Raw genomic sequence first — 23525 nt, 5'->3', positions numbered from 1 at the left:
GTAGCATTGGGTTAGTCACTTTGTTTCCTTTTGTACAATGACATGGTTGGGACTGGATGATCAATAAGATCCCTTCCAGCTGGGATTATTTTATTCTCTCTAGGGCTATCTCCCATAAGTCTTGTCATTTTCTGGAAGGAATCTCAGAGATCTGCCACTTTACAACCATCCGTAATAGAATCGCTTCTTGTTTTTTCCCTCTGCCTAGCTCTCCTTTAGCTCTTTCTTGAAAGTCCTGTGCTTCTCGATTTCTCTCCCCTTTACCCCCTACAGTCCTTTATACCAGTCAATCAGCTGTTGTTTATTAAGCACCTACTATGTACCAGGCACTGCAAAGAGTGCTAGAAATACAAGGAAAAGCAAAACAAGCAACAACAATGACAATAAAACAATAGTCCCGGTTTTCAAAGAATTCATATTTAAATGAGGGAAGTGTGTTCAATTGTTTTTTAAGTCACATACAATCCCATTTGCGGTTTTCCTAGCAAAGATACTGGACTGGTTTGCCATTTTCTTCTCCAGCCCATTTTATGATGAGGAAACTAAGGCTAACAGAATTAAGTGACTTGCCTAGAGTTACATAGCTAGTATGTGTGTGAGGTCACATTTGAACTCAAGTCTTCCCAACTCTAAGCCTGGATAATATGTGAGAAATTATGTACAGGGGCAATTAAATAGCATAGTAGATAGAGAGAGGACTGGAGGTGAGAAGTCCTGGGTTCAAATTTGACCTCAGATACTTTCTAGCTGGGTGATCCTGGGCAAATCACTTAACCCCAACTGCCAGTTACCCTTTTATTGTTCCTCTGCCTTATAGCTAATACTTAGTATAGATTCTAAGGTAGAAGTTAAGAGTTTTAAACCAAAACTCCAAAACAATGTGCAAATAAAATAGAATAAATTAGGAGTAATCTCAGAGGGAAGGCACTAAGATTAAGGAGAATTGGGAAAGACTACTTGCAGAAGGTGGGACTTTAGCTGAGACTTGAAGGAAGCCAGGGAAACTAGGAAGGGATAGCATTCCAGGCATGTATGTCCTAGAATACATCTCAGCTCCCTCTCTCCCTCACATCACTTTCTGCCATCTTCCCTTCTGCCTATCCTGCTCATTTGGTTTGGGGGAAGTGGATATAGGGGTAGCTGGCTTTGGAGACCAGTGTCAGAGAGCTGGAGCGGCCCGTTTTGTAAATTGCTTTGAAACCCTTGTGGGTGCTCCCAGGAACTCAGTTAAAGGTTTCCAAATCACTGCTCTCTCCCAGCCCAGGCTTGGGGCCAGGAGAGACAGCTTTATTACTTTTTCTGGTTGGCTTTAGATTTCATTAGAGGAGAACAAAGCAAATATTTCATAACCCTGATGCTGTTCCATAGGCTCAATGTGGAGGAGGGTAGGGGGTTAGGAGGGGCAAGAGTACTGTTAGCTGTAGTAAGGGGGCCTTGGACTGGGAGAGGGGTGGGAATGATCACAGATATAGGGCCGTTAGAGTACCACCATTCCTGAAGCACAGTTTGAAGGCCACAGAGGTAGGTGAGTGTGGAGAGAATCTCGGTGCCTTGATTTCTGTGGATATTAATCCTCTCTCCCCTTTGTGGCTCAGAGAGAATCCCTCTTACTAAGAAGGAAGGAAATACTTTGATCCTTATCCCAGGAGATGCAGGATACAAGAGGAGATGGAAGACAGATTAAAGATATGTGGGAGGGGGTAGAATTGGGGTGATTGTACATCTCCAAGGTTCAAATCCAGACACATTTACAGGGAAATTTCCTTTAGGTTCATTAAGCAGGGCCTGACGCTGTCCCTTCTTCCCCTCTTATCCTCCTTATCCTGCTCCAACTTCTCTGTGTCTCACACAGTGTGTGGGAGATTGTGGGCCAGCAAGGCGGAGGTCTATCTGTACTTCGGACCTTCCGGCTAATGAGGGTGCTGAAGCTGGTTCGCTTCCTGCCTGCCCTGCAGCGACAGTTGGTGGTCCTCATGAAGACCATGGACAACGTGGCTACTTTCTGCATGCTACTGATGCTCTTCATCTTTATTTTCAGGTGAGTAGGGGATGAGGTAGGACCTGACCCTTCCGTACAAGGCTCTAAGCCAAGATAGTGTAATTGACCTTTTTTTGTATTCTTTTATTAAACCTTCTGTCTCAGAATCGATCATTTCTAAGGCAGAAAACTGGTAAGGACTAGGTAACTAGAGCAAATGATTCACCCAGGGTCATACAGCTAGGAAATGCCTGAGATCAAATTTGAACACAGAGCCTCCCATCTTCAGGCCTGGCTCTATCCACTGAACCATCTAGCTGCCCATGTAATTGACCTTAAAAAAATTTTTTTTTCAATTAACAAGCATTTATTTTCTCTACATAGCAACCCTCCTCCATGCTCTGAGAGAGAAAAAAATAAAAACAAAACACTTGTAACAAATATGCACAGTTAAGCAAAACAAATTCCCACATAGGCCGCTTCTAAAAATGTATCTCATTCTGCATGCTGAGCCTATCGTCTCTCTCAGTAGTTGGGTAGCATGCTTTGTCATTTATTCTCTGGAATCATGGTGGCTGGTCATTGTGCCAATCAGAATTCGTAAGTCTGTGCTTTTTACAATGTAACTGACCTTTCTGGAAGCATCTCAGGAAAGGGCCTGGACCTTGAGCAAAAGGGCAGAACAGGCTTCAGTATTTTCCAGTTCTCTCTAAACCAGAAAAATTCTTCACCTCTTTTTTTTGCACCATGGACCCCTTTGGCAATCCAGTGAAGCCTTTAAATGTATAAAATAACTCGGATCACAAAGGAAGCTAATTATATTGAAATCGTTATCTCTGTATATTTTCAAAAGCTCACATACCCCAGGTTAACAATCTCAGCTCTAAGCTCTGAGGGTTGAAGAATGGGGACGTCAGGCATCCTAGATTCTCAGGGACAGGACTAGGTATCAAAAGGGAACGGTGGGGAGGCCTTGCATTGGCTTTTCCCTGTGGGAGCTGGCCGAGTTATTCCTTTGCTTTACATGTTCCCTGAAGGACAACTGGATGGAAGGGAAGCCAGCCACAGCCGACATCTGGCATGGTCCCTGGCCCTGGGATTCTGTCGCTGGGGAGCAGGGATGCCTGACTTGACTCAGCGCATCTGAGGGCGGGAGAGTTCAACATATGGGCTCCCGCTGGCAAGCTGCATGGGGGGAAGGGGGAGGAGGCACAGAGGGGGTTCCAGGCACCCGCTCTTCTCCACCAGGCTGCCAGGTCACAGACTCTTTGCCTCTCTACAACCTCCTTGCTTACTTGGCTTTTTTTTCCCTCTCCCCATCATTCGCTTCTTTAAGCTTAGGGTCAAACAATAGCACTCTGGATCATTTGCTTTTAGGTCAAATCTCTCAGAGTTTAGAGAGTGCTAGGATGAGGGCTTGCCTACCCACAGACACCTCTGTTCCTTGGTTCTGTGCCCAGAGCCTTTGTGGGGGAACTCCAAAAAGATCAGGTACATGTACGACTCCAGCTTTGTGTTCCCTTCCCCTCCCTTTAGGACGAACCCCCAAGTGGGCTATCTGAGCAGCAATCCAGAGCCAAGCAGAGTTTCCCTATTGTATCCCCCCAGGGAACCTGGAGAGTAGAATGTCGGAGAAATCTGCTCTCTGTGGCTGGGAAAAATGATTTTAAGAAGGTAACCAGAGAGCACCTGAACTGATAGAAGGAACAGAATAGGATTCCCCAAGGTCAGGAAAAGCGGGGAGAGGAAAAAAGCAAGAAACTCAGTGCTTTTCCCTCTCCACCCTTTTTTATGTTTAGCATCCTGGGCATGCATCTCTTTGGCTGCAAGTTTGCATCTGAGCGAGATGGGGACACCCTGCCTGATCGGAAGAACTTTGACTCCTTGCTTTGGGCCATTGTCACTGTCTTTCAGGTATGTGGGCCAATGGGATCTTAAGGGTGGGTCCTGATCCTATGATGATGACAAGGTCAGATGGAGAGGAGAGACTTTGAATGGCTGCTGATTTGGAGGCTGGAAGCCCAGATGTTTACTAGCTGTGTAATCCAGGGCAAGTAAAGTAACCTTTTTCAGCCACAGTTTCCTGTCCTGTAAAATGGGACTAATAATAGCACCTCCTTCCCAGGGTCGTTGTGAGGATCAAATGAGACCACCTCTATAAAAAGCTTTGCAAACCTCAAAGCGCTCTATAAAGGCTAATTATTGTCACTTGTATTCCTTAACCTCTGATCCCCACTGCAGATACTGACTCAAGAGGACTGGAACAAGGTCCTCTATAACGGCATGGCATCTACGTCCTCGTGGGCAGCTCTTTACTTCATTGCCCTGATGACTTTCGGCAACTATGTCCTCTTCAATCTACTCGTGGCCATCCTAGTGGAGGGCTTCCAGACAGAGGTAACCTACCTGGACACTACCACCCTGCCCCCTTGAGAACAAAGTGATCCTGTGCTAAAAGTCCCATCCCTTAGAATGAAGGGATCCCATTATAGCGGTAGCACGAAGCAGCCCTGTTCTACCGAGCTCAGCTTCCAGACCAAAATAGCTCTCTTCTCTAGTGCTCCCTTCGGGAGGGATGGAACCCACCAGGATTCTTATTCCTCCTTCTCTTATCCCTTCCAGACAGAAGTCACCTCTCTTTCTCTAAACACCCCCTCTCACCACACTGCTAGAGCTAAGCTATCCCTCTCTAAGACTTTGCCCCAAATTTGCCCACTTTTAGCCATCCCCAGGTATACCATCCCCTTCTGGACCAAGGTAGCCCCTCTCTATCCCCTCTCCACCAGCCCCCCAATAAAAGACACAGACCTTTTGAGCAAAATGGGTTAGGGGAGAGTAGAAAAAGGTTTTGAGGAAGGGTGTGTGTGTGTGTAGGGGAAGACTGAAGGATTCCTGGAAGCATTTTTATCCTGAGTCATTCTGGAGAAATGTGGGGGGGTGGTTGTGTGTGGCATTTAGGTGTTAGAGGATGGAGTGGAATTGGACACCTCCCTATCAAACCGGTTAGTCACTTCCCAGGAAGGAAAAATAAAGGTTGAGCTGGGAATAGATGATGTTTTAGGGCCCACAGCATTCATGTCCATCCAGAGCCACTGCTGCTTCTCAAAACCCTTCTCCAGAATGCCAAAAATTTAGGTTGCATGTCAACATCTCCTCCCTCCCCCCCCCCGTTTTCTTTGGGGAGCTCTTGGGGGGGGTGGATGACACAAAGCCCGGATCTAGAGGACCCAACCATCCCCGGCCAAGAAGTGGGGCTCATCTGCTCCATTTCGCCCTTCTCCCTCCTCTCCTTTGGAGCCTCGCAGACCATTAGCCTCAGGGTTGAGGTGATGCAGACACACTGAAAAATAAGTCCATTTAGCGATCTTTAAAATGGAGATCATGCCTGCGCCTCCGTCCTCACAGGTCCCGTCATCGATTAATATCGATTAATACCGATTCAGCCTTTACTGAGCCCCGGCGGTCTGGCCCAAGGCCTTCCCGACGGCCCCTTCCGCTAGGCCACACCCCCGTCATCCTTTCTCTTCTCCTGCCTCGGTCTCCCCCGCCCCCTTCCCCTTCTCCCTGAAGCTCCTTCCCCGGGGTCCCGCTGGGCGCCTGGAAAAACCTCCTGGCTGGGCGTCGAGGAGCTGTCGGGCCAATTCTTTCCCGGTGACCGGGATGGAAACTCCCGCAGCGGCCTCGGCTATAAATACCCGGCGGGGTGGGAGGGGATGGGAGAGATGGGTGGGGAGGGGGGAGCGAGAATCTATTTTTCTCCTGGGTTCCCAGAGTCTTGGGGAGGCCGGTTCCCAGCAGGCAGGGAATGGGGACAGAGAAGGGGATGGATAAGCTGGGCCTGATCACGGCCGGGGCCTGCGAGGAGGCGGCGCGCGCTGGCCTCCCTCCCCACCTTGGGTATTCAGTCTGTAGCTATCCATTTATCTTCTCCATCTCTGTGGCCCAAAAGAACGGCTCCTGGGGGTGGGGAGGAGCTGGGAGAGCGGCCGGAGGAGGAGACTGGCCTTGAGCCAAAGCCTCTTTAGGTAGTTAGCAGCCTCGTAACGGCGCTCCTTCCCCGTAGGGGCAATAACTCCTTGGGGGAAGGGAGATTGAGGGGGATTTACCGTTTGGCTCCCCGGACAGGAAAGGGTTAACGTCCTCTCTCCTAGTGCAAGAACTTTGCACTTGGTAGGCTCAATACACCTTTTTAAAAATGGATTTGGATTGTATTCCATGCCGCCCTTCCTCCTCCTACCCCTTTAAACTCTCCGTTACTCGGGCTGTAGGGGATGGCTAGAAATACTCAATCTGGGGCCAGGGCAGCCCCTTCCCTGCTTTTGAACGGGAGTTCTAGACAGCTCGAGGGGCTTAGGGTTTCCCCTGAGAACCCCTCCATCTAATGAGGAGAAAATAGAAATCTGCCTGCCCTCCTTCCTGTCTCCCTCTTTCCCTCCAGCGCTGCCTTCTGAATAGCCTTCTTTCCAAGTTTTACAACCCAGATGTAGCCTTCTCTGGTTGGTGTGGGTTACTAGGGTTACCCCGCTTACTAGGTGCCTCTCCCCCACTTGCACCCCAACCGAAGAGGCCTCTCCCCGCTCCCCCGCCCCCATTGTCCCTTTCAGCAAACACCTTGTTAATTTGAGTGCAGCTGTGCTGGGCTCTTGGTTGCTAAGCAGCAGCAGAGTCTGCTAGAGGACAGACAGAGCCGGCTGGGGCTCCTCATACCCTAGGGTGGGATGACCCTGGTCTTCGTGGGTGGATGGTGGGCTCTTCTAGAGCCTTGTGTGATGGTGCTTGGAGTCGGGGTGGGAGCCTACAGTCTTTGCCCTACCCCAGCTCTGGGTGGGGTGGGGGATGTTGGGAGGGGGTGTAGACATCAAAAGGATGGAAGTTAGCTAAGCCAGGGCAGGAGGGCTACTTTGGGATAGGGGGTGGGGAAATACTACTGGCTCTGCCCTTGGAATAAACGCTACTTAGGAGAGTCCTCTCTGGAGGAGAAAAAAAGAGAGGGTGTCCTGGACAAGTGTTCTTCTAGATTGAAGAATTTGAGAAGTCTTGGTTTTTCCCAAGTCAGCTGAAGAGCTATAATGCCAAATAATGTCCAGTGACTTCCCCTTGATAGAGAGATTTTGCACGGAGGCTCTTTTTTTAACCCTTACCTTCCATTTTGGAATCAATACTATTGGTTGGTTCCAAGGCAGAAGAGTGGAAAGGGCTAGGCAATGAGGGTTCAATGACTTGTCCCCAGTCATAGAGCTAGGACGGATCTGAGGCCGGACTTGAACAGAGCCACCTAGCTGCCCCCTGCCCCAAGACTCTTAATGGTGTATTCCCTACCAGCCAAAGGTGTCTTAGATCCCACCCTATTTACTCTTCTTATGGAGTAAATTAATTTCTAGGTTACACGTTCAGGTGATAAGAAGAATTCAGAACAAATCCCTCTTTCTCACTATAATATCTGTAACTTGCCTTATTCCTGGTCAGCAGAATATCTCTTCCCCAAAGGTGAAAGCTGGTTGGTTTAGTGGAAAGAGTTCTTAATGGTATGAAAAACCTGAGTTTAAATCCTTCTGTTGCTTACAAAATGAAGGGGTTGATATAGATTAGAGGTTCTTAATTTTTTTTTTGTTAATGGTTCCTTTTTTAGTCAGAGAAAGCCTATAGAACCCTTCCCACAATTACATTTTTAAATGCATAAAATAAATTATAAAGGAAACCAATTATATTGAAATATGGTTATCCAAATAACCCCAGGTTCAGAATTCCTGAATCAGATGGCATCTGAGGTCTCCTTAAGCTCTAGATCTAAGATCCTGTTGCTTAGTTCTGAGCACATCTGTTTTATAACTCTGAGGTTTGGGGCTAGAAGCCTCTCTTAAAGTTAGGAGCACCTACACATCTTTAACCCCTTTCCTCCCTAGTCTGTTTGGCATCTTTTTTTTTAAACTCTTACTTTCTGTTTTATTATCAGTTCTAAGACCAAAGAGTGGCATGGCTATGCAATTGGGGGTTAAGTGACTTACCCAGGGCCACACTGCTGGGAAATATCTGAGGATGGATATGAACCCAGATCCTCCTGACTCCATGCCTGGCTCTCTATCCACTGTGTTACCTCACTGCCTTTATTTGGCATCTTCTTTGTGTAAACAGTAAAGCCTAAGTGTCACCAGTGAGGCTGGGCTGTCATCCACCTCACTTTTGATTCTTCTTCAGAAGAAAATGGTTTTTAGATCCCCGATTTCCATTAAAAAAAAAACGCAAACACTAGCAGCAGAGATGTGAAAATCTGCTTCCCAAACACCATTTTGGTACATTAAATTAGAAAGGAGTTACCCTAGTTGTCTCTTACCTCCAGGGCATAGGGAACAAATGTGTCTCCTATGGTAGTTTCCTGGTCAGTAAGAGGTGCCCTACGGCCCAGGATATGTATTACTCCTCTCCATAGGTTCATTACATTCTCAGGCTCCAGGCCTGTTATGAAACCATTATTTGCTATGAAGGGATGTTATTACTATGTCATGTTGTCACATTCCATCTCCAAGGGGTCACTTTTAGAGACCCTAGTTTGAAACAACTTAGTTCAAGGGTATGAGGCAAGAGTTCTTTTCTTTTTGTCTTTCTTTCTGCCCCTTAGTGTGGCTTCTGCCACAAATGCACACAACCTTTCCTGACCCTGCTTTCCCAACTCCCTCGCCTTTGAGGGGAGCCAGGCAACCTGGGTCCTAGTCTTGGCTCTGTCGTTATCTGTGTGACTTTGGGCAAGTCATTTCATTTCTTGGAGCCCCTGTTTTCTCATCTGTAAAATGAAGGAACTGGACTAGAGCACAGATTTAGAGCTGAATAGAACCTTGGAAGTCATGGAGTCCAGCCTCCTCATTTTATGCTTGAGGACACAGAGGTCCAAAGGATGGGATTTTAGTCAATGAGATGATCTCTTTCTCTCTCTCTCTCTCTCTCTCTCTCTCTCTCTCTCTCTCTCTCTCTCTCTCTCTCTCTCTCTTTCTCTCTCTCTCTCTCTCTTTTTTAACCCTTCACTTCTATCTTAGTATCCATTCTAAGACAGAAGAGCAGCAAGAGCTAGGCAATTAGAGTTAAGTGACTTGCCTAAGGACCACACAGTTGGGAAGAGGCTGAGGCCATATTTGAACCCAGGTGCTCCCGACTCCAAGCCTGGCACTCTAGCCAATGTTACCAGCTGCCCCCACATTCTCAGATGATCTCTTTACAAGTCCCTTCAACTTTTAACATCCTGTAATTCTACTCTGACCACTATCTTCCTATCATTTTTGCCCTTGCCTCATTAGTTTATGCTTCAGTACCTGCCTCTCACCTTCAGGGCTTTGCCACTCACTCCTTCAAGTTCCTCTTAACCCAAGAAGCTGATATAACACCCATTTTGCAACCCTTCTCCACCCATCCCCTCCAAATCATGCCTCCAAGTATCTCTGGTTTTCACTGGGCTGGAAGTGATTTCCCCTTCTCCCCCCCCCCCCAAAGCCTTACTCTCCATCTTAGAATCAATATTGGTTCTAAGGCAGAAGAGTGGTAAGGGCTAGGCAATGGGGGTTAAGTGACTTATCCAGGGTCACACAGCAAATCTGAGGGCAGTTTGAACCCAGAACCTCCCATCTCTAGGCCTGGCTCTCAATCCACTGAGCCACCCAGCTGCCCCAGATTTCTCCTTCTTACCATCCATTCTCCATTCGGATATTTGAAATCCTGTGCAACTATGACCAGTGCCCACCCTACCTCCCCCCTCTCCCTGTAGGAGATCAGCAAACGGGAAGATGCGGGTGGACAGTTAAGCTGTATTCAGCTGCCTGTCGACTCCTTAGGGGTAGGTACCCATTCGGCATGACCTCTCCCCCTGTCTGACCCATACCAGCCTTGTGCTTCCCTCCCACTGCCAACCCTCCCGTTTTGGTGTCTCTCTGGTCCTTCACTCTTGCCTGCGTTGGTGGTTGTGGTTACCTTGGTGGTTTCTGTGGATGTCGTGAAGCTGACTTTGATTTTAAGTCCCTTCCCTCTTGATGAGCTCAAAGAGGAGGCTCTCCTGGCTAGGATCATTCTTGGCTCTGGCTCCCTGATGGAGAAAAAGCCCTCGCCCATCTTCACCAGATCGTGAAGGAAGTGACTTAGAATCAAGTATAGACTGTATATAAATATCTATACTTATATGTGCATGTGTGAGATAATACTGAGCCATTGGGGTCTTAGATGATACAGTGCTCCCAGCCCTGTGGGCCCTCACTTGTCTCCCATTCTCCCTTTATTCTTCTCCCAGGCTTTTGGATTTATGGGGTTCCTCAGCCAATGGAAGAGGCGGGGAAGCCTCTACCAGAACTGTACTCCCATTTTAATACTACTTCAGTACTAAGAGTATTTAGGTATTTAACTTCAGTTTTCATTTGACCCTTTTTTGCATCGAGAAAAGTAAATAGGGAACACAGAAGCTTCTCTTCTATCTCCCCTTGGGCTTCTCCCCTCCCTGCAGCCATCGAGGTCCCTAGGGCCTTCAGGTGCAGGGAATGAAATAGAGAGAGAGAGAGAGAGAGAGAGAGAGAGAGAGAGAGAGAGAGAGAGAGAGAGAGAGAGAGCGCATTAAACTAGGATCCCCAGGAAGCTCTGCCTCCTGGAGCAGCACCCCAGAGCTCCCACTTGATAATTAAAGGCCTTGTTAGGGATGTAAACTGAGTTAATGAAAATGTTCCCCTGAGATGCCAATTAAGCAATATTTATATCTTTATCAAAAGTAGCAATCAAGAATTTTTTTAATAACTTAAGGACAAGCGTGCAATTACTGGGAAACCTACTGACCTGTTAAGAGGGGGGAAAAAAGGCCATCCCAGAGAGAAGAAGAAGGACTGAGACAAGAAAAGCAGAGATAAAGCCAGGGCCAAGCTGGATCTTAGGGATATAGAGGCCTGAAGTGAAACAACTTAAAAAAAAATTACTGGGGCAGGGACTACCTTCTATGTAGGGGTTAAGCCTCCCTTGAGGATCTCACCCAGGCTTTGTTTGGGCCCAGAGAAAAGGGAGCCCTGGAGGAGAGGGCTGAAAAAGCCCAGGTGGCCATAAGACGGTTCCATCTGCCACTTCAGAGTCCAAGCTCGGGCATCCCCAAATCCCACTCTCATTCGAGCACAATACAACTCCTGCACCTGAGGTCACTGAGCGCCCAACCAAGCTAGTTCCGCCTGTGGCCGTGGGAGTTAGAACTGTTTTCCTCTGACTCGTGGCTGGTCCAGGTCAGAGATGTCTGTGCAATTCCGGCTCTGGCTGTCCCCAGGGGAGCCTGACTTTGTGAAGACAGGGCCTCCTGGTGTGAACAGGTGTGAGTGCATGCTTATGTCGTGATCAATGGTTCCTGTGGTGTTTCTGTGTGTAATCCCGAGTGCTCCCTGCCATGTCGGAAAGCCCCAGAGTTCTGATTCTCCCCTCCTCTCCCTCTCTCTAGGGAGACGCCACCAAGTCTGAGTCGGAGACAGATTTCTTCTCACCAAGCCTGGATGGGAAGGGGGACAGGAAGAAGCACTTAGCCTGTGAGTAGCCCCTGCTCCTGGGCTGGGGAGCAAGAGGGAGAGGTAGGGAGCACCGGGTGGCTTGAGAGGTAACAGGAATCTTTATTTTCCTCCTCCCATCGCCATTCCAGTGATGTCCCTAGGAGAGCACCCAGAGCTGAGAAGAAGCCTTCTCCCCCCTCTCATCATCCATACCGCTGCCACACCCATGCCCTTGCCCAAGAGCGTTGGGTTGGGGGAGGCTTCGGGTCCTGCTTCTCGACGTCCCAGTGGCAGTGGCGGCAATGACCCCAATGGGGCCCATGAGATGAAGTCACCGGTAGGGTTGTGTGTGCATTGCAGGGTGGAGGGGGGGGGCAGGGGCTAGAGGCTTGATGTTGGAAGGCAGATGGAGACAGAGGAGGGAGGGGATGGGAGTACAAAGCTGGTAGTAGGCAATCAAAGGGAGGAAATGCATGGAAAAGGTTTGAGGGTTCAAATGTGGCCTCAGACCCTTCCTAGCTATGTGATCCTGGGTAAGTCATTTAACCCCCATTGTCTAGCTCTTCCCATTCTTCTGCCTTGAAACCAAAACAAAACCTTTCTAAGACAGAAGGTAAGGGTTTTGAAAAGAAACAAAGAAATGTGTGACCCTGGGCAAATCACTTAACTCCCACTGCATAGTTCTTATAGCTCTTCTGCTTTGGTACCAATGCTTAATATTGATTCTAAGACAGAAGGTAAGGGTTAAAAAAAGAAATGTATGATCCTGGGCAAGTCACTTAACTCCCATTGCCTATCCCTTATCACTCTTCTGCTTTGAAACCAATATACAATATTGATTCTAAGATAGAAAGGAAGAGAAAGAAAGAAAGGAAGGAAAGAAGAAAGAAAGAAAGAAAGAAAGAAAGAAAGAAAGAAAGAAAGAAAGAGAGAGAAGAGAGAAAGAGAGAGGGAGGAAGGAAGGAAGGGAGGGAGGGAGGGAGGAAAAGATTTCAAGCAAGCCTGGGGCCTTGGCAGAGAAAATTGGAAGAGAGTGGTAGATGTTGATATGAAGGGGCAGCAGGTAGAATAATAGGTAAAGATAGGAAGAATACATGAATGAATGAAAGTGTGGTATTAAGGACTTACTATTTGCTCAACATTAAGATAGATATACAAAGAAGACATGGGCCTTGCCCTTGTGAAACTTCAAGTCTAGATACAACACAAGAGCAGCTGGGTGACTCAGTGAATAGAGAGCCAGGCCTGGAGTCAGGAAGACCTGAGTTCAAATCTGGCCTCAGACACTTCCTAGCTGTGGAACCCTGGGTAAATCACTTAACCCCATTTACCTTAGTTTCCTCATCTGTAAAATGAGCCAGAAAAGGAAATGGCAAACCACTTTAGATTCTTTGCCAAGAAAACCCCAAATGGGGTCAGGAAGAGTCAGACATAACTAAAAATGCCAGAACAACAACAAAGATATAATGTATTTTCTAGTTTGAGCAGAATGGCCTAGGCACAGATTGAATGGACTAGGCAGTGGGCTTGGCATCAGAAAGACCCAGGCTAAAGTCTTGCCTCAAATATTTATTATCTATGTGACCCTGATCTATTGGGGTCACAGTTTCTTCATCTGTAAAATGAGGAGACTAGACTAGATAAACTCTAAGTTCTTTCCAGTTCTAAATCTGACCCAGTGATTGATGATACGTGCAAATTACATGGTAAATGCATTTGAGAGGTGCAAGACAAATGTTCTGGGAGGTCTGAGAGGAAGGTCACTCTTGACTGGGGGAAAAGATCAGGGAAGACTTCATGGAGGAGACGGCATTTGAGTTGGGCTTCAAAGGATGGGTAGAATTCAGCAGATGATGAAGCTTCCTTTGCTTCCTTCTTCCCATCTCCATCCTCTCTCCCATTCCCTAACCATTTGTGTGGGGAGAGATGGTACCATGGATGGCAGGAGGTTGAGAATGTGATAAAGAGGGGAGAGTTGCTTGGCTGACCTCATCCCATTTGGCCCCCTCCCCAGCCCAGTGTCCGAAGCTCTCCCCACAGCCCCTGGAGTGCGGCAAGCAGCTGGAACAGCCGGCGGTCCAGCTGGAACAGTCTTGGCCGGGCGCCCAGCCTGAAGCGACGGAGTCCAAGTGGGGAGCGTCGGTCCCTACTGTCTGGAGAAGGACGGGAGAGCATGGAGGAGGATGAAACCTCCGATGAGGACCAGGCCAGCCGGGTGGGGAGTGACCCGAGGGCAGGTTCTCTGGACAGAGAGGCCAAGGGTTCTTTTGACCTCCAGGACAAACTCCAAGTCCCTGGGGTATATCGCACAGCCAGTGGCCAGAGCTCAGCCTCAGAGCACCAAGATTGTAATGGCAAGACGGCTTCAGGTCATCCTGACCGGAACCTGCAGCTGGATGAGGCCCAGCTAGAAGGGGAGGATGCCGATGATGAGGGCAATATGGTGAGGGCCATACTTAAGCACTGGAGCTAAAATGCAGGGAGGGGGCTGCTTTCCTTAGAGGTCAGCCTCTCATTCGTCTACCTTCCCCCCACCATGTGGTCCGAAGAGAACATTCTATTAGCAGTCATCCCTCAGTGGAGTTCAGCTCCCCTAGGATCCCAGATGGTAATACTCTCTTGGGTAGGATCTGGGCAACTTTTGGTTCCATTGGCCTGGAAGTTCCTCCAACTGCTCTGACCCAGAAAATAAGGGTGCAGGCTTCATTTTGGGCCTGGACGTGTTAGCTCTGAGGTAGTTGGTGGATATGGATGGGTTTAGGGGCATATGTGTATGAATCTTTCATAGCCCTCCCTCTGTGCCTGGGAGGAACTCATCATTCATCTTTCTGTGCTGATTCCTCCCTTCCCCCCCTCACCCATATTAAGTTCCCTAATTCTAGGGTAAGATCTTATTCATCACCCTGCCTGAACATTCCTTCCTTCGACTCTTCTAGTTCAATTAAACCGTAGATATTGGGGAAGGATAAAAGGGTGGGATGGAGGCTGGGAGCAGGTCTCAGGGATGATTGGACTTTGGGATGAGCAGATTTGAAGGGGGTGGGATATGTTCCCTCTACCCTGGTGCATCTGTAAATAAACAGATGTGATTGGGATGGAATTAGATTACAGATTATATTAGATTATAGTTTTTGAAGAAGAGCAGGAGTGGAGCCCATAGGGCATCAGAAGGGGGATCTGGGAGAGCAGCAGAAATAAGGGACTAAGGGGGAGAGAGGAGAATCACTGGGGCAAAAATGGATAGCATGAGAGGAATAAGAGAGAGGTTAAGATGGGGTTAAGAGTGCTGCAGAGATGGAGGAGAGGCAGAAGAGATGGGTTAAAATGGACTGAAGAAATGGAGAAGGATTGAGGAGATGAAAAAGAGGGGCTGAGGAGATGGGGGAGAGGTAATGGGGAGGAGAGTTAAGGAGCTGAGGAGACAGGGGCTGAGGTAATGGGTGGGCTGAAGAGATGGGGAGTGAGAGGCTGAGGGGACGGGAAGAAAGGGGCTCTGAGAAGATAGGAGAGGGGTTGAGAACTAGCTATGTGACTTTGAACTTCATTTTCCTTACATATGAAACAAAACATATTTTCCTTACATATGAAACAAAAGAGATTGAAACAAAATGAGAGCAAGGAGGGTGTGGGATGATGAGGGAGTAGAAACTTGGAGGAAATTGGAGAAAAGTCTGGACCTTGGTCCCTTCTTATTTTCACAGTCTCTATTCTTTCTGCAGAGCAAAGGGGAACGAATAAGAGCATGGATCCGATCTTGGCTCCCCACTTGCTGCAGGGAGAGAGATACCTGGTCTGCCTACATCTTCCCTCCTCAGTCCAAGTAAGAGAGGACCCTGATCTCTAGGGAGGCAGTGTGGTATAGTGGGAAAAGAATTGTCTCTGAAGTTAGAGGATTGGGGTTCAAATCTCTGCTCATGACACTTAAATTTGTGACATTGAACAAATTACTTCACCTACCTGGGCTTCTGTTTCCTCATTTATCAAATGAAAGAGTTGAACTAGATAGTTTCCAAGATCCCTTTCAACTCTAAATCCAGTGAAACCCTGGCTTCACCACTCTCGTCCTATTATCTTGATAGACCCCCCAAAGGAGTGCAGCAGCCTCTTTCTGCCAGGCTTGATATACCCTTAGGCCTTTGGGGGCTGACCACCCCAGGCATAGGAGGGCCTTGGATTGGGAAAGTTTGAGTGTCATCCATGTGTCTCTCCTTGTCTCTGTCCTGTGATTACTCTCTCTCCTTGTCTCTCTCACTTTCCCATGGCACACCCCCTCCTTCCCTCTCTCTGTCCCTGTCTCTTTCTCCTCTATATGTCTCTATTCTGGGCCAGGTTCCGACTGATGTGCCATAAAATCATCACCCACAAGATGTTTGACCATGTTGTCCTGGTCATCATCTTTCTCAACTGCATCACCATTGCCATGGAGCGTCCCAAAATTGACCCCCAGAGTGCTGTGAGTACCCTGTCCACACCCTCTCACCCGGCCCCCATTCCACATGCCTGAAGCAATCCTGTGTCCTGGATTTTTCAGGATTGTCCCCATTTCAAGTATTCTGTCCCATTGCCCTCATAAACCATCGAAATGTCCTGGAAATTCTAATATTTTGGCAAGTAGTAACTGAATTAATGGAGTCAGCAAATGTTACAATAAAAATACACATAAGTCACAAGAGACTGGGAGTTATAGAAAGTGGAGAAGTGTAGGTTTAAAGGAACATTTGAGAGCACTTGGAAAAATGCAAGCTTTCTAACTCAGGTTACACTCGTCTAATTGCTACTCACTTGGAAGACATATTTCTTGGACACATCTTGATGGTGGCAATTGACCGAGACCTCTCGTCCCAAAGACCTGAAAGCCCCCAACTAACTCTTAAGTCCACCCTCTTATGGCAGCAGAGAAAAGATGCTGGACCTCTTGTACCCAGTTTGGGATTTGGAAAGTCTGGTCATTGTACCCACATCAAATGGTGTTTCCATTAAAGGAATCCTTTACCTCAGCCTCTTCCACATGGTCTCCCTAGTCACGTGGGGAATAAATCATCATTGTCCCCATCATAATAGCTAGCATTTTATATAGTGTTTTGAGGTTTTCAAAGTGCTTACTTATGTTATCTCATTTGATCCTCATGACAATCCTATCATTGTTGGGGAGAATGCTTATTTCCCTTTCTTGGTGGAAAAAGCAATTTTGGGTCAATGAGTTTGTGCATGTTGTGGGGAAGTATGAGTGAGTGTTGGGTGGAAATGACTTCTTCACATATAGCTGAGGATGACTTTGCCAGAGAGTGTATTTGTGTGTGTATGTGTGTGTGTGTGTGTGTGTGTGTGTGTGAAAGAGACAGAGACAGAGAAGACAGAGATAGAGAAAGGAGATGAGAGTAGTTGCTATTCAGCCTTCATGTCTTCTTGGTTTTTCTTAGCTCTGCCCTCAGGCTTAAAGTGTCCTCGATTTAAGGTCAAGATGATAGTCAAGAGGGATGCCCAAGAGCTTTAAGCCTAATGGTGGTGGTGTTGAGGAACCTCCCCTGCTTGGACTTCCCTGGCAGGATAGAGGAACGTGGGCTCCAAAGAGTTTCCCTCTACCCAATGGCCTGGCATCCTGGGGGTGTTCCTTGGCTGGCTTTGAGAGGGCAAGCCTCCTCCCTATCTACATCCGGGGCTCAGTGCCTGTGTCCACAGATTTTCAGGGAACAATTGCTACTTTTCTTCAGCTACCTTCCAGAGACTTGGAAAATGCTCCATTCACTAGCCCTGGGCCCCAAATTTGGAGGTGATTCCTTCTTTCTGGTAACTTCAGCTTTTGTCTGGGCTAGAATTGAGAGAGGCTGGAGGGGTGGGAGATAGTTGTCTGGTTTCTGTTTTTAGTATCTTATATGTCTTATTTGGATGTTGCCAGAGTGGCCACCCCCTCCTCCCACCATTGTTTAGATTTTGGATACCATTCCAGCTTCTGTTTCCCATTAGGGTGGAAGCTGCCAACCAGAGGGCTAAGGGTGAGCCTTGGGAATGGGGATGGCAGTGACAGGGAAGTTGTCAGGGCTCTGGGACTGGGGAGGAGAAGAGCAAACTGGGAGTATGTCCCAACCCCAACCTCCTCCTTCTGCAATATAGCATTCTCTTTTCCACTGGGAAGGGGCCAGGTGATAGGACAGAGGAGATAAGCACTCAAGGTGGAGCCAGGAGCTGAGTGGACCATGCTGTGGGGAGAATAGAGAGACTCAATTTTCCCTACTCCACCCCCTTGGGCTGAAGCTCAGGCCATTTTGTGCCCATTATTATTCATAATGAGGCAGGATCCCAAAGGACAGGACTCTGGAGTCATTCATCTCCTTTCTCATCCCTGGTCTTCTTTCTATTGAATTGCCAATACTGGTCTCTCCATCTCTATTTTTCATTCCAACTCTTCCTTCTTCCTTTCCTCTTTTCTTTTCCTTTTCTCTCCTTTCCCTTCCTCCTTTTTTCTCTCTCTTTCTTCCTACACCTGGTCTCTGCTCATGTCTTCCTCTGTTTCTTTTTTCTCATCTCCATTTTTTCTAGCTCCTTAATATTGTTGATCCTTATCCTTATAGATATCAAAGAGAAAGTATTTCTTTCCTGTGTACCCTGCCTGCCCCCCACTTCCCCAAAATTATATAATGGGGATGTCTGTAAATAGAATCCCAACTGGGACTGTAGCTCTTTACTTTCAATAGGCTTGGGCCAAGATCCAGGAAATAAGGAAGTAAGGTGTCAGTCAGTGGATAAACATTTAAGACCTTACTGTATGCCAGATGCTGTGCCAAGTGCTGAAGATACAAAGGGAAGCAAAAGACAGTTCCTGCTCTCAAAGAGCTCACAATCTTATTAAAAAGACAAGTGAACCGATATGTGTGAACAGACTAGGTATGTGATAAATAGAAAATTATTAAGAAGGAAGGCACTAAAATTAAGATGAGTTAAGAAAAGCCGTGTGTGTGTGTGTGTGTGTGTGTGTGTGTGTGTGTGTGTGTGTGTGTGTGTGTCTGTGAGAGAGAGAGAGAGAGAGAGAGAGAGAGAGAGAGAGAGATAGGGAAGTAGGGCCAAAAGTGAGGTCAGAGCCTACTTTTCCTTTATAGCCATGTGAGTGACTTTGAATATGTCACCTCTTTTCTCTGGACTTTGTATGTCCATGTAAATTTGTCATGGATAGAGTTTGTGGAGGGGGGTGGGTAGCAATCAAGGACACTATTCTCATAGGTCTGGGACTTCATGAGGTAGTTAATTGGTACGATGGGTAGACCACTGGTCCTGGAGTCAGGAAGACCTGACTCCAAATCCAGTTTGAGACATTTACTAGCTTCGAGATTCATGGTGAGTCACTTAACCTCTGCCACAATTTTCTCAGCTGTAGAATGGGACCTTTTGAGGTTGTCGTGAGAATCAAATGAGATAATGTTTGTAAAGCATTTACTAGGTGCCTAATATATAAGAGGTGCCATATAAATGTTTATTCCCTTCCATCAAAAAATCACCTCTCAACTTTTCTTTCTCAGGAGCGAATCTTCCTGACGCTTTCCAACTACATTTTCACTGCAATCTTTCTGGCTGAGATGACAGTGAAGGTGATGGGCAGATAGCATTGGTTTGGGAGTCAGTGGATTATGGGAATGGGGACTTAGGGAAAGAGGGTACAGTAGGACAGGGTGAAGACTGGTGAGGCAGAAAGTGACTATGTATCTGTGTGAGCCTAAAGGTGTAGGACAAAAGGAAGGGGGAAGGAAGCAGGTTCTGTTGGATGGAGGAGAGACTTGGGATAGGTAGTAGACTGGCTGGATTGGGAGAGAGTTGAAGGAAAGTTAGGTTGTGTTGGACAGAGGAAAGTTGGAATTTGGGAGATTTGAGAGAGAGGGCAGCCTGAGCTGAAATAATTGAGGGAAGGAAAAAGGGGTTGGGAGGAGGTTATGGAAAAGACTGTTTGGATAAAGGAGAATTGGAAAAGGGACAAACTAAATTGGATTGAGAAGAGTTGAGAAAAGCAGACTAGTTGAATAGTATAGAACTGAGGCAGAGGCAGATTGGGTTGAGTACAGGAGATTTTGAGGAAGGGAACAGGCTGTCAAAGAGGGGAAAATGGAGGAGACAGGAAGACTGGGTTGAGTAGAAAACTGGGCAAGGGAAAAGTTTGAATCAAAAAGAATTGAAGAATGGAGCAGATTATGTTGATTAGAGTTGGGAAAGGACAAAAGGTTCAGTAGAAGAGATTCAGGAAAGGGGTAGACTGGATTAAAAAGCTGATGGGTGACCATGGTTGGATAACTGGATCCACAGGTAGTAGCCCTAGGCTGGTGCTTTGGGGAGAAGGCTTACCTTCGGAGCAGCTGGAATGTACTGGACGGGCTTCTTGTGCTCATCTCTGTCATTGACATCCTGGTTTCCATGGTCTCAGACAGTGGTACCAAGATTCTGGGGATGCTTAGGGTGCTTCGGCTCCTCCGAACACTCCGACCACTCAGGTAACACCCTCAGGAAGTATGACTACCCTCCCCTCAAGGTAACACTTCTTTCCCTCAGGAGATGAAACTATCTACCCTAAAGTAATATCCTTCCCTCAGGAAGTGTGACTTCCTCCTAAGGTTGTTACTTAAGGGACTGACCCTTCCCTCAGGGGATGCTGCCCACAAGGTAGCACTCTTCCCTTAAGACTTTTGATTCTCTTTCCCCCAACTCCCACCCCAGATATGACTTCTGTCCTGTTCCTAACTTCCCTCAGGGGCTGTCACTACCTCCCAAAGCAATACCTCGTCCAATGACACTTTGCCCCTAAGAGAATAACCCAAGCCTATTTACGATTCTACCTTCCCTTCCCATGCTTCTTCAGGTAACTGATTTGGGTGCTAGAAGGAGAAATGGAATCCCGAAGAGCAGGAATAGGTGGGGTATAACCTGAAGTTGGCCACTCTGTGCTGGAGTGACCTGCACCAGGGATTGGTGGCACTGAGGGCAACTGAGTTTCCAGGGAATGTCAAAGGAGAAGAGGAGGATGGAGTTCCTAACATGGAATCTGGCCTGTTCCCCCTTTGCTGCCCCAGAGATTTTCTTTCCCATTATCATTGACACTGCTTCCTCATCCCCCCCAGAGTCATCAGCAGGGCCCAGGGGCTAAAACTGGTGGTGGAGACCCTGATGTCATCCCTGAAACCCATTGGAAACATTGTGGTCATTTGCTGTGCCTTCTTCATCATCTTTGGCATCTTGGGAGTTCAGGTTAGGAGGACCTGGGAGTCTGTAGAGTACAAATCTGAGAGTGAGAAGGATTGGGGGGCAGCTGATTACAAAGGGTGGAAATGACCCCATCAGAGGGAGTTGGGAAAATCTTCAGGAAGCTAAGTCAATAGTCAGTGTCCTGGGGCTTCTACCACTGCCATTCTCTTCTTCTGTCCTCTCCCCCTTAAACAATAACAATAAAAAGCAGAAAAGAGCAGGGGTCCTCTCTTCTCTTCCTTCCCTCCATTATTCCCTTTGGGAATCCCATGGTGGAGGGAGGAGAGCTGGTAACTGTAAACAGGCCTTTGCCAAGAGGTGTTTGGATATTCTGGGGACCTAAAGGGAATCAGCATTTCAGAGGTGTCCCCTTCTCTGACCATTCCCGGAGCTCAGGCAGTGAATTCACTTATCAGATCCAGGACCAGTATCCCTTCCCTTACATTATACTCCTCCCTAGGAGGATAGGAAGGGTAGGAGGCCAGCCTGGGGATCAGGAGCCTAGACAGCTGGGCCCAGTTAGCAGCAGGCGCAGGCCTCAGACGGGACAGGAAGTAGAGGGTGGGGCTGGGGGGGTGTTGGGGAAACTTGGCCCCCAGCCCAGAAAGGGAACTTTGCTTTGCTTTGGCCCCAGGATTGGGAGATCCCGACAGGGAATAGCGGGACCAGATGTGGGTGGGAGCCATGGATGGGGGAGCAGGGGAGGGGCCATGGAGGAAAAATAATAAAAGCTATCGTGGTGGTTCCCTACTCATTGCAAGGAAGCAAATTAGCCTCAAAAAATGCTTAAGCCTCACTTCCCAATTCCACCCCCACCCCCACCCCACCCCTGTTTTTTCTATCTCCCCTACATGCCTTCAGAATCCTTGACTCTGTTTGTCCTAGCTTCGGCCATCTGGGTGGCATCAGGGTTGGGACTGTTCTTATAGAAGCTGAAGTCTCCCAGGTGGCTGAGCCTCTTCCATGCATCACCATCCCCCTCCTCACAGCTTTCCCCAGGGTCATACAGCTAGGGCTGCCTCCTGGTCTCACAGGAGCCAGGCATGGGATCTCATCATACAGTGCTCACCTATCTCCTGCCTTCCCTCTCCCCACCCCTACTTCCCATATCCTGCCAGTTAGCAAAGGACTGACCACATTTTTTTCACCCTCACTTTTTTTACAGGGATGGAAATCTGTCGCAGACAGTCTGAGAGCCCTCATTCAGCCCCTCTCATTTCCCTCTCACGATTCCCTTCTTCACCATGATCCTTATCAATTACCGCCTTCCCCCTCTCCCATCACCCCTCCTCCAGGCCACCCCGTTCCTTAATCATCCCTTTGCCCCTCAGGTCACTCTTTTCTCCCACCTGTGCCTTGATCAGACCTCTACCACTCCCCGTGCACACCCGAGTACTCCGAATCACACCAGGGAGGGCACAGACCACGTGGGCAATCAGGATTGTGAGGGATGGTGGGGGGAGTTGGTGGGAGGAATTGGGGGAAGGGAAGTGACACCCCTATGTTTTCTTGAATTGAGGCTCTAGTCTGTCCAGAGACACTGTACTAGCTCTCAGGAGGAGGAAGATTCCTTTGCTTCCCTAAATGAATCTCTTTCTCCCACCTCAAGTCCCTTCAGTGGAGCTGAGATGAGGTGGGGATGTGGAGGGAGAAATCTTGCCCTGCTTTGGGCACTCACAACCTTTTTTTCTCTTTCTCTTTGTACATATATGTGTTTGTCATTCTTTGGGGACAGCTCTTCAAAGGGAAGTTTTTCATCTGCCAGGGTGAGGACACAAGAAATATCACCAATAAGTCAGACTGTACTGAGGCCAGTTATCGGTGGGTCAGGCACAAATACAACTTTGACAACCTGGGCCAGGTAAGTGCTATGCGAGAGATGAAACCATGAAAGAGGGAACTTGGTGGAGAAAACAGAAAACAATGTTATTGTCCCAAGATCTTGGCTTTCCCCTCTCCCTCCACTTCAAATTTCCCTATTTTGCTTCTTCCGTGTTGTCTTCCCCATGAGACTGAACTCCTTGAGAGCAGAAATTGGGGTTTTTCTTTGCTTTTAACTTTTCTGTATATTTCTAGCATTTAGCACAGTACCTGCCACATAATAAATGCTTAATAAATACCAGTTGACTTGACTCTTCCCCTCCTCTTTGGTACTAAAATTGTGTGGGCTTCTAATATTTATTCTCCTGCCTAGTTGAAGCCAGGCATTTTAATGATGGTCCCTTTAGCCTCCAAGTCTTGATCTGTAGAATAGAGAGGCCTCCCAAGGTCTAGGAGGTCTCCACAACCTGACAGAACATGGAATTTATGTAGTCAGGGAGTTGCTGCTTGTAAGAATTTATTTTTTAGGGGGCAGCTAGGTGGCTCAGTGGATTGAGAGCCACGCCTAGAGACAGGAGGTCCTAGGTTCAAATCTGGCCTCAGACACTTCCTAGCTGTGTGACCCTGGGCAAGTCACTTGACCCCCATTGTCTAGCCCTTACTGATCTTCCACTTTGGAACCAATACACAGTATTGATTCCAAGACAGAAGGTAAGGGTTTAAAAAAAAAGAATTTTTTTAATAAACTGTATTATTCCTATATCATGGATCCTGGATCAGAGGCTTTGGTCAATCCTTTGACTTTTTTTTTTAACATTTATTAATATTCATTTTTAACATGGTTACATGATTCATGCTCCACCTTTCCCCTTCAACCCCCCCCCGCACCCCCCCCCACCCTTGGCCGATGCGCGTTTCCACTAGTTTTGTCATGTGTCCTTGAACAAGACCAATTTCCAAATTGTTGGTAGTTGCATTGGTGTGGTAGTTTCGAGTCCACACCCTCAGTCATGTCCACCCTG

General features: G+C 47.7%; 1 protein-coding gene across 28 annotated transcripts in view; it reads left to right on the top strand.

The window, feature by feature from the left end:
- Positions 1 to 23525, top strand: part of CACNA1G (calcium voltage-gated channel subunit alpha1 G) — a 93611-nt gene that overhangs the window by 43969 nt on the left and 26117 nt on the right. For 20 of the 28 annotated variants that reach the window (XM_044674017.1, XM_044674020.1, XM_044674023.1 and 17 more), the window contains exons 11-23: positions 1853 to 2038; positions 3778 to 3892; positions 4220 to 4375; positions 9729 to 9797; positions 11418 to 11502; positions 11613 to 11800; positions 13478 to 13906; positions 15183 to 15283; positions 15793 to 15916; positions 18975 to 19043; positions 19750 to 19934; positions 20559 to 20685; positions 22418 to 22543. In XM_044674017.1, coding sequence (XP_044529952.1) covers positions 1853 to 2038; positions 3778 to 3892; positions 4220 to 4375; positions 9729 to 9797; positions 11418 to 11502; positions 11613 to 11800; positions 13478 to 13906; positions 15183 to 15283; positions 15793 to 15916; positions 18975 to 19043; positions 19750 to 19934; positions 20559 to 20685; positions 22418 to 22543 — 1960 coding nt within the window. The remainder of the gene's footprint in view (positions 1 to 1852; positions 2039 to 3777; positions 3893 to 4219; positions 4376 to 9728; positions 9798 to 11417; positions 11503 to 11612; positions 11801 to 13477; positions 13907 to 15182; positions 15284 to 15792; positions 15917 to 18974; positions 19044 to 19749; positions 19935 to 20558; positions 20686 to 22417; positions 22544 to 23525) is intronic. The other 8 variants (XM_044674024.1, XM_044674018.1, XM_044674002.1 and 5 more) reach the window with 1 other exon arrangement.

The sequence above is a fragment of the Gracilinanus agilis genome, chromosome 4, assembly GCF_016433145.1.
Source record: "Gracilinanus agilis isolate LMUSP501 chromosome 4, AgileGrace, whole genome shotgun sequence".
Taxonomy (NCBI): Eukaryota; Metazoa; Chordata; class Mammalia; order Didelphimorphia; family Didelphidae; genus Gracilinanus; species Gracilinanus agilis.
This window is presented reverse-complemented; position numbering and strand designations above follow the sequence as displayed.